General features: G+C 43.3%; 1 protein-coding gene across 1 annotated transcript; it reads right to left on the bottom strand.

Moving 5' to 3' along the window:
* Nucleotides 1–454: 454 nt before the first annotated feature.
* Nucleotides 455–10,843, bottom strand: LOC131685988 (probable methylmalonate-semialdehyde dehydrogenase [acylating], mitochondrial). Its single transcript, XM_058970068.1, has 4 exons — nucleotides 10,648–10,843; nucleotides 2,037–2,240; nucleotides 1,821–1,974; nucleotides 455–1,764 (listed from the first exon to the last, which is right to left on the bottom strand). Exons 1-4 carry the CDS (start codon nucleotides 10,675–10,677, stop codon nucleotides 587–589), a joined length of 1,566 nt encoding a protein of 521 aa, XP_058826051.1. The 5' UTR covers nucleotides 10,678–10,843; the 3' UTR covers nucleotides 455–586.
* Between the last annotated feature and the right edge of the window lie 396 nt (nucleotides 10,844–11,239).

Below are 11,239 nucleotides of genomic sequence, written 5' to 3'. Positions count from 1 at the left end.
ATTTACCTTTTTTAAAATTTATTCTGTGAACAATGACGAAGTCGACCGATAAATAGACACACAATGACCCCCACTGCGAGCCGTGTCCACAAACACTGCCATTAAGCTGTCGAACAATGTTTGACAACACAGCCCACAGAAAAAAAAAATCCATGGTGATTCGCCAGTCGGCCGCGCCAATGTGCACAGGCTGTTGGCTGACCGGTAGTTCGGGCTGGTTCAGAGTATGAAAAAATACAAACAAAAAAGCGATCTCGGTCTCCTCGATGCACCATTATCGAGGCGTAATGCAATAACCATCTTAAAGCAGTTTTCTGTTAGAATTTTTTTTAAAAATGATGCACAAATATGCTTGATGATGTTTTCAATACCGTCAACACAGGGGATGGATTATCTCAGCCAAATAATTTTAGGAAAATTGTTCTCTATCGCATCCCTTGAAAATACGACAACATTTCATAGTATACAACCTTACAGTGATTTATTAAAATTCAGTATCAAATACTTTAAATGCTCGTAACCCTATTAAATGCACGCAGTTCTTGGAAGACATAACCCGTTTAACAGTTCTCCAATCTTCACAGCTCTACTTCATGGTTGGCATCGCGACGGCGGCCTTAGTGTGGGAAACGTCCCCTTCGCGCCACAGTTGGGTAACCGTTTTCGTTTGAGTATAGAATTTGATACCCTGCTTTCCGTAGAAGTGACAGTCACCCAGGAAGCTACCCCGTGTACCGGTGAACGAGAACATCGGCAGTGGGACCGGAATTGGTACGTTGACACCGACCTGGCCGACATCGATTTCGTTCACAAACTTCCTAGCAGTAGCACCGTTCGTCGTGAAGATGGCCGTGCCATTGCCGTACGGGTTGCTGTTGATGATTTCGATAGCATCATCCAAAGTATCGGCGGTAAGACACACCAACACCGGGCCAAAGATTTCTTCGGTGTAGCACTTCATATTTGGCTGCACATCGGTAAGGATGGTTGGTCCTACGAAATTGCCATTCTCGAAATTTTCAACCTTTATACCACGTCCATCCAGGACGATCTTGGCACCTTCCTTAATACCAGACTCGACCAATTCATTAATTCTCTGTTTTGACTGTGGTGAAATTACAGGACCAACATCAGTTCCAGGTACGTGGCCGGCGTTCACTTTTAACTTGCGAGCGCGTTCCACGAGGTCGGGAATCCAGTTCTTTGCCTCACCCACGAATACGGCAGTCGACAAAGCCATACACCTCTGACCAGCCGCACCGAAAGCAGCTCCCGCCAGTTGATTCAACGTGTTTTCTTTGTTGGCATCGGCCATAATGACGCCATGATTTTTGGCACCCATGTTCGACTGGACACGTTTTCCGTTGCGTCCCGCACGCTCGTAGATGTACCTGCCCGCTTGATCCGAACCAACAAACGAAACAGCCTTAATAGCAGGATTGTCACAAATAAAATTCACCGCATCGTGCGCTCCGTGAATAACATTCACAACTCCAGGTGGACAACCGGCTTCGTTCAGCAATTCCATCAGCATCATGGTAGCACCAGGAACGCGTTCCGATGGCTTGATGATGCTGGTGTTACCCGTGGTAATGGCAAGTGGGAACATCCACAGGGGAATCATGGCAGGGAAATTGAAGGGGCAGATTCCGGCCGTTACACCCAAGGGCAGAGTATACGAGTAAGTGTCCATATCCTTTGCAATATTCGATACGGTTTCGCCCATTTGCAGCGATGTAATACTGCAGCAGTGTTCGACAACCTCTGCGAAAAGATTAAAATTGATTATAAGGTAAAGATTTGTTATATAATCGACTTACGCAATCCACGCAAAACGTCGCCTTCTGCATCGATCAACGTTTTACCCTGTTCCTTGGTGATGTTCTTAGCCAACTCGGACATGTTGTTTCTGATGAGGTGCTGCAGTTTGAACATCACTTGTTGCCTGCCCAGAATGGACGTTTGGCTCCAGGTCTGTCGATAAGTTGGTCATAACATTATACGGGTATTGAATTGATCGCAAAACAACAATTTACCTTGAATGCCTTCTTGGAGGATTCCACTGCCGAATCCATTTCATCCTTGGTGCACTTTGGAACACGCGTTACGACCTTGTTGGTGGCCGGATCGTGCAGATCTATCCAGTCGGTGGTTTTCGACTCGACGAATTTGCCATCGATAAACATTTTGGTTGTCGGTGCGGTGGCTGTGCAGTAGCCTCGCTGCAACGCATTGCGGCCCTGGAACGATAGTATGCGGATTCGAAGATTTAGAGATAATAGAATCCTTTGAAGTGTGTGAACAAGCTAGCGACCTAAATGTTATACCCTCAGTTGAGTTGTTGATTCGGCCAGTGTGGCCGATCCCATCTAGCAAGTGAGCTGTCATTTAAATTCGAGTAGTAGGCGTGTGTTTTTCATTTAAGGTGAAGATATGTGGAAGCCACGTTGCTAGGCACCGACTCGCTTGTTTATATTAGGAAAAATTGAAATCTGAAGTGAAAATTCAAACGCACAAATGAGAGTTTCCGAACATTTTCCTTTGGTCATCTGCACATTGACAGTAAATTTGAAGTTTTGTTAGTAAACGACTAAAGTTTCGCGAGTGTTTTTGCAGTGGTGTGTGAAAAAAGTGCATTTGAAAAAGTGCAATGAAAACGAGAAAAAGAGTGTTTCGAAAAGAAATCCCAAGTGAAGAGGGGTGATATTTTCGCACAAAATAGGAGCTACAGATGGCATTCCGTCAAAAACTCGGATTGATTGTATAGGAAAATATTCTAGCTTCCTTAAGTAGCAGTTTCGTGGCACACCAGCAAGGTTAGTGTGTTGAAAAACGTATTTTTATATTTGCTCATGTCAGATACATGGTTAGGCAGGGGAGAGGGGTGTGTGTGGCGTAGGAGCTATGTTGTAGCTCGCATGTATAATGTCCTTAAATAATATGAGCAAAATACACATTGAAAGTGTTGGAGTACGACCCTATTCTTCGCACGCTCACGCCTGTCAACCGACCATTCAAGGAAACAATCCTACAGATCCTGAACAACCAACATATGCTATTGGCCCGAATGGCAGAACAAATGACGAACATACAAGGCAACGTTCAGAGCACAAGTCGGAACGAGCTGGTTCTAGATTCTTTAGCGAGCAATATTACCAAATTCGCTTAAGATCCGGGGATGTTTTTTCGACGCCTGGTTTTCCAGATATGCAGAGTTCTTCGAAAAAGACGCAACTCAGCTGGACGATGACGCTAAGGTACGACTGTTGCTTCGAAAACTCAACCCTGCTGCACATGAAAGGTACACATCATTCATTCTTCCTAAGCTCTCAAAGGAGTACACATTTGAGCAAACGGTTTCCAAATTAAGAAAAATTTTCGGCAGTTCGGTTTCCACTTTTCATTGCCGGCACCAGTGCCTTCAGCCGGCGAAAGAAGAGAACAATGATTTCATCACATACTCCTGCAAAGTGAACCGAGCTTGTGTCGATTTCAAGCTACAAGAGCTGAAGAAGGACCAGTTCAAATGTTTAATCTTTGTGTGCGACCTGAGATCATCTAAAGACGCGGACATACGAATGCGTCTGCTTTCTAAAATCAATGAGCCAATGCAAGACATCACACTAGAAAAGGTGGTGGAGGAGTGCAAATGTTTAATAAAGTTGAAACGAGATACAGTGCAAATTGTCTCAGTCCATTTCCGAATGTGGTCGGACTGGTCATAAGGAGGGCTACTGTTCCTGTTTCGCGTCAAAATCACGTTCAAAGCCTTTCAATGGGAAGCAGCAGAACAAAAACCACGCAGCCAAAATTGTAACCGTCAGCGATTAACGGAGTACCAGTTGAACTGCAGCTGGACTCTGGCTCAGACATAACCATCATATCCAGACAAAACTGGATCAATGTCGGGGCCCCAAAGACATCTTCCCCGGATTGTCAAGTGCAGACAGCTTCAGGAGACAGATTGGGCATAGAAGCCATGTTCCGAGCAACGTACACTATCGGAGGAACTCAACAGAAAGGTAACTGTTATATTTGTTGTGCTGACCTTTCTCTGAATGTTTTAGGCTTCGACCTGATGGATGAGTTTGGGCTCTGGGACGTACCATTTTCTTCCTTCTGCAAGTTGGTCGGTAGCCAACAACCTGATCAGCAGATATTGGAATTAAAAGCAAAGTTCCCCGATGTGTTTACCAACCATATGGGCCTGTGCACTACAACACAAGTGCGACTCACTCTCAAGCCGGACGCTCAGACTGTATTCAAACCGAAGTGGCCAGTTTCATACAACATGGAAGCCGTTGTCGAAGATGAACTGAAGCGACAAGAAGATTTGGGCATCATCACTCCAGTCACCTATGCGGATTGGGCAGCACCCATCGTGATGGTTCGCAAACCGGATCGCTCCGTTCGTATTTGCGCAGATTTGCCTACTGGATCGACTAGTGCGCTCGAATCAAACAGTTACCCACTTACGCTCTCGGAAGACATTTTCAAACGGATGGCAAATTGCACGATGTTTAGCCACATCGACCTATCCGATGCATACCTTCAAGTCGAGGTCGACGAAGAAAGTAGGAAGCTTATCACGATCAACGCCCACAAGGGACTCTATCGTTTCAACCGACTTTCCCCTCCCGGCGCTTTCCAACAAATCATGGATGCTATGCTGAGTGGAAATCAAATGATCGTGTCCCATTTAAACCTGATATGGCTCGCTATATGCGTTAACATCCCAACTCGCTTGGTGGCCTTTAGTTGTTGTGCAATTTATGTTGGAAATGAAATATACAGTTCTCTAATCAACAGTGGTTAGAATAGCACAAATCAATCTCCAGCATAAACGCACAGCAACTATGAATTTATCTCGACTCATGCAGGAAGGCAAAGCTTCCATAGCATTGGTTCAAGAACCGTATTTCCATAAAGGAAACTTCTATTTTGGAGAGTTACTTAACACTGCCTTCATTGCTTACAACAAGACAGGCATGACTAACCCACGTGAAATGCCTCGTGCTTGTATTCTTGCAAATAAGGCTATCGACGCGTGTCTCATATCGGAGCTCACAACTCGCGATATCTGTGTTGTCACAGTTACACTGACTGTCGGAAACGTAGACAAAAAATATATGTTCAACATGTCTACCGTATAACGAGTCATCTCCTTCTGATGATTTCAAAAGTGTTATCATATTGTAGCAGAAATGGGCTTTCGCTCATTATCGGCAGTGATGCGAATGCTCATCACATCATTTGGGGCAGCTCAGACATCAATCTGAGAGGCTCTGAACTGATGAAGTACATAAGTAGTACAAATCTCCATATTCTGAATGTGGGAAACCGACCAACTTTTGGGAGGTCTAAGAGGGAGGAGGTGTTAGACATAACACTTTGCTCTGATAGAATTTTGCATGAGCTGGGAAATTGGCAGGTTCCAAATGAAACTGAACCGTCTCTATCCGATCATAAATATATATATATATTTTTCGATCATTTTGATGTCACCTTCAATGTGGTAACATATCGTAATCCTAAATCTACAAACTGGGATCTCTTTTTAGAAAACTTGGCGACTGAATTTCATGGATATTTTTCAACAATTAGTCAACTGGATGACTTAGATGACGTCGTGGATACGACAAACTCATTCATATTAGCATCCTACGAAGAAGCTTGTCCACTTCGTACTGTTAAATCGACTAGGGGAACCCCTTGGTGGAGGGCTGAGCTTGAAAGAATGAAGAAAGTTATGAGAAGAGCTTGGAACCGGCGTCGGCGTGATGACTTCACTAATGTCTCTTGTCTGAACGGGGCTAGCAGGTTAAATAAAATTCTCTCGAAATCGAATGATTTTCAGATGAACTCCTTAAAAACCAGAGATGGTGTTTATGTGACGGACGAAAGGGATGTTCTTAATTGTCTCTTCGACACACACTTTCCAGGTTTTATCGATGCGGAGCTGAACAATGTTCACAGATCTCATTCTGGTGATTCGGACTCGTGGGCGTTAGCACGCACATTGGTTTCCACTGAATCGGTCAAGTGGGCAGTTGACAGCTTTGCTCCATACAAATCACCCGGAAAAGATAGAATACTTCCCGTGCTACTGCAAAAGGGATTTGATATTCTTAAACATGTCTTGAAAAAGATTTTGTTTTCCAGTCTTGCTACTGGATATATCCCGAAAGCATAGCGAGAAATAATTGTTAGATTTATTCCCAAAGGGGGGCGCTCAAGCTATGAAGAAGCCAAGAGTTTTAGGCCTATCAGCTTGAATTCATTGCATAAAATGCAACATGCATATCAGTGTGGGAAATCCACGATCACTCTGCTTCACGATGTTGTTTACAACATTGAGAAAGCCTTCTGGCTCAAGCAATCTAGCTTGGGTGTATTCCTAGATATTGAGGGTGCTTTTGACAATGTGTCCTTCCAGTCTATTCTGGAAGCGACGCGCGGTCATGGGATACCTGCATGTATTTCGGGTTGGATGAACGCAATGCTTAGTAACCGCATACTTTGCTCGTCACTGCGACAGGCTGAGATACGGAAGTTGAGTATTTGTGGTTGTCCGTTGTTATGGAACTTGGTAGCCGACGGCTTGTTGAAGAAACTCAATGAGCTTGGATTTCCAACCTACGGGTTTGCTGACGATTACCAAATACTAATTACTGGATTTTGCATCGGAACAATCTTTGAGTTAATGCAACAGGCATTAAGAACTGTCGAACAGTGGTGTCGACAAGTTAAATTATCAGTTAACCCAAGCAAAACTTCAATAGTTCTTTTCACGAAGAAGCGAATAACAACCGGGGTTTGTCCCTTGCAGTTCTTTGATTCTGAGCTACTGTGTGCAGATCAAGTCAAATACGTTGGAGTTATATTGAATTCCAAACTGAATTGGTCCGCTCACATTGAGTTCAGAGTCAAGAAAGTGTGCATGGCCTTCGGGCAGTGCAGACGAACTTTTGGAAAGACCTGGGGTCTCAAACCTAAATACATCTATACGATTATTGTACGTCCAATACTGTCATATGGATACCTTGTGTGGTGGCAGAGGGGAGAGGTGGTGTCAGTCCAGTCAAAGCTAAACCATCTGCAAAGAATGGCGCTCATGGCGTTGATTGGTGCTTTCACCACAACTTTGACTGCTGCTCTTGAGGCACTTCTAAATATCAAACTATTACACATACACCTCAAACAAGAAGCACTATCATGTGCATACAGACTGCAGGTTACTGGGCTTTGGAACAGTAATCATGTTGATCTTGCTACCAGTCATGCACGATTGTGGTCACAAATGGTTACATGGGGTGAAGATATTCTTGCTCCCAGCGATATTATACTCACATGTAGTTTTCCTTACAGAACATTCCATGTGAAGATTCCCTCTCGAGAGGAGTGGTTGTCTGGCTTTATGGAAAGACAACAACAAACGCAAGTGGTCTGTTACACTGACGGTTCTCTGATGGAGAGACGTGCTGGTGCTGGTGTCTACTGTCGTGAAATGAGATTGGAACAATCTCACTCACTAGGTAGATACTGTACTGTATTCCAAGCAGAAATATTTGCGATTATGTGCGGGGTGCAATCGGCCCTTCAACTGAGTTTGTCCGGCAGAGTTATAAACTTCTGCTCCGATAGTCAGGCTGCAATCAAGGCCCTTAGCTCAGACAAATCCCGGTCCAAGCTAGTGATCGCGTGCCGAACCCAAATCGAAGAACTAAGCATTGTCAACACTATCTACCTTGTCTGGGTGCCCGGACATTGTGGTATTACTGGAAATGAATGGGCTGACGAATTGGCCTCTGGGGTGATTGAAAGTGAACTGAGCGGGCAGAATTACTATACGTCGACAGCCAGACCCCCAATTTCCAATTTAAATGCGCGGAACCGCATAGTGTTGTTACTTGATACGTCGATGTATGTGAACATCAGCCGGTTTTGGCTCTTCTATATATGTGCGAGGGAAATTGATAAAAATAAAGTGAAGAAAATAATCTTTTGGAGATTACGCGATTGTATGGGAGCTGAGCATGTGTTGCCGGGATGGTCGCGTTTTCTTCTTCGCGTATTATTTTGTAGTTGAAATTTATGTTTAACTTTTTTAAAAGGCGCATAGGCTTGCCAGGGCAGGTTCAGCGATTGACTTCGTTGGTCCTGAGCCCGCGCTGCCAATTTCGACAAGTTGGATAAGGGAAAAAATACGGTCCTGGGCTTCGTCCGAGCACCGCAATTATTGGAGAAATCTACCAACGTGTCGCCAAACAAAGGCGTTTCTAGAACAACCATGCCCAGTGGTTTCGAAAAATCTCTTACATTTTTCGAAGCTCCACTGCGGCATGCTGACCAGGGCTTTAACCGGCCACAGCAAACTCAATTATCACATGGCAACTATTCAGCGCGCTGAGTCTTTTTCATGTGATCTGTGTGAATCCGACTACGGAACCTCATATCATCTGATATGCAACTGTCCAGCGGTAGCGCAATTGCGATTTCGAGTTTTCGTCCGTCCTTATATAGACGAAACCATGTTTGGACGACTGAAACTCAGAGACATACTAAAGTTTCTTATCCAATGTGGTAAAGAGCTTTAGGCTTACTCGCAGGCGAGTTGAACTACTTGTGTGTTTAACTTACCTGTTGTTTATTTTTGTTTTTGTGCTGTTTTTTTTCCCACTCTTCCGATTCTACTTCCCCACACCTCCTTGTCCTTTCCTTTCGCTCAGGAAATGATGAAAACACACGGCAAGGCACAAATCACCTACTGAATACGGGGAACGTGCCATTAAAGCCAATATATTCTGATTCCTGAACTGCCGGCATGCTTAGATTTGCCACTAGCGAACCTGCCCTGCGTGAGACCAAAAAGTTCAAGTTACATGTTCTGTTATCTCTCGACAAATTGTTAAATAACCGTTGAAATGAGTGTGGAACGTAATACAGCGCCGACAAGAAGAGTACTTGTAAATTGGCAATAGCTTGGACCTAACTTTAATTTTTTGCAGTACGTTTTCAATTGAACATACTGGAAAACTAGATTGAGTAGATTGAGAAGCTCCCCAACCAAATCCAGTATGCAATTGACGTGAGAGTACACATGAAAAAATAAGGAATTGCCGTTTCTTACCCTGTAGTTCGCCTACCTCGACTAAAAGCTTTTATATATCAATGCCTATTAACACTATGTGGAAAATTGAATCTATCTAGCAATGTGATAGGAATATTTCGAGTTCTGTAACAGTTCATATAACAACTTATTGAGTCTAAGCTTACGTAATTGAATCAATTTTCTAACAGCTGACCGGAACATGAAAGGTTAAATAACAGTTCACGAAACTGTTTGCCATTCAATGGCACTCGGGGGGGGGGGGGGGTCAAAAATGTGCGCACTTAATGAAATTTCATTCGTTTGTCACTTATTTATTTACCCACCACAGAAACGTATCGTCGCAAAGTATACGATCTAAAGGCGTTTTACTGTTGACAACGCTGTAATACTGATTAAACTTGGTTATAATTGGGAGTAACAAGTCTATCTCTGGTTGTTACCCTATGCCGGTGAAAACGAAACCGCTATTACATAATGTGAGGCAAAACAACAGAGGGTGTTGGGCTTATTTTCGCCCTTTTCTTATCATGATACAACCTGTTCGAAGTATTTGGTTACAGCAGCGTCTATTATTTTTGACTCAATTATCATGGAGAAATTGACTCGAGTATTGACTTTGCTCAAACACGAGTACTTCAAAATTTTTGGCCACTTCTGTTACATTGATGTTTAGAAACGAAAGAAAAATGTTGATACCAATTTATACGCATCCCATCAATTATAGCCCGAATAATGAACGAAATAGAAAAATAGGTTCGTTACCCTAACTGGCAGTGGAGAGATATCAATGGAGCTCTTTTAACTCAATAGAATCAATCTACATAGGATGGTAGGTGTGAAGATTGTCATAGGAAGTTGAAATGATCAAGTACTCGTTGATTTTAGTTGGCTCTATCAATTGCTTCAGCGACACGATCATAGCAGCTTGTAAACTGCTACTAATTGACATCACGTCTGACCAGTCGTTCGATCGAAACACAAAGTGTGTTTTAGTTTTAGAGATTTGCGTCAAGCCGGCACATAATCTATTCCGACAAAAAGTTAGTGTCGGTGAGACGAAGTCGAAACGCACCCATGTAATACTAATTGATGTTACACTCATTTATACTTAGGCTGGGCACTGGTTTGCATTATGTAAAATCGAAAACGATACAACACTTCGAGATAGCCGGAACATTACTTCAAATGTCATTTCGGTGGATTGTATTGCTCATTCTCGAAGGCCAAAAACACGATCGGAACGCAAAGCTCAAATCTTTATTCCACCACCTATTAACGTTAGTAAATGTGATTGAGCCTTCCCATAACATTTGCAGCATTTTTTACAGTTCATATAGACCGGCCCACTGTCCACGCGTATATAAATTTGGCCTTGAACCAGACCACATTTCGGGAGGCAAAGAGGGGACACAAACACGTCCTAAATTGTACTATTAATACGCGTATAGCCGTACAGAGTAACTAGCAAACTCGATTCCAGAAAATAACATTACATAATTTTCAGTTTCGCTTATCTAGAAACTAACTGCACATACCTCATGAGCCAACAATCTCACTAAAGCCATTTTGCACTGGTTTAGAAGTCACCTCGTTGGAAGTCAACACCGGGCACACCTCCTTCCTCTGGGATGATTGAAAGTGAACTGAGCGGGCAGAATTACTATACGTCGACAGCCAGACCCCCAATTTCCAATTTAAATGCGCGGAACCGCATAGTGTTGTTACTTGATACGTCGATGTATGTGAGCATCAGCCGGTTTTGGCTCTTCTATATATGTGCGAGGGAAATTGATAAAAATAAAGTGAAGAAAATAATCTTTTGGAGATTACGCGATTGTGTGTGAGCTGAGCATGTGTTGCCGGGATGGTCGCGTTTTCTTCTTCGCGTACTGTTTTGTAATTGAAATTTATGTTTAATTTTTTTAAAAGGCGCATAGGCTTGCCACCCCTCCCGGTTTGAGTTGAAGACTTCGGGTTTTAAGGGAGATTTTCGACCTTTCGGGATTTATGTGCATTTCTCCGGGTCGGATGAGACGGAGGATAATTTTAACTTTTTAGTGGCGAATTTTTGTTCTTAGTAAAAGTACCACTACTTCTGTTAAGATTTATTTTGCCTGACTGTCCCTT

Source organism: Topomyia yanbarensis, chromosome 2 (assembly GCF_030247195.1).
Source record: "Topomyia yanbarensis strain Yona2022 chromosome 2, ASM3024719v1, whole genome shotgun sequence".
Lineage (NCBI taxonomy): Eukaryota > Metazoa > Arthropoda > Insecta > Diptera > Culicidae > Topomyia > Topomyia yanbarensis.
Note: the sequence above shows the minus strand (reverse complement) of the source record. Positions and strands in the feature narration are given on the sequence as shown.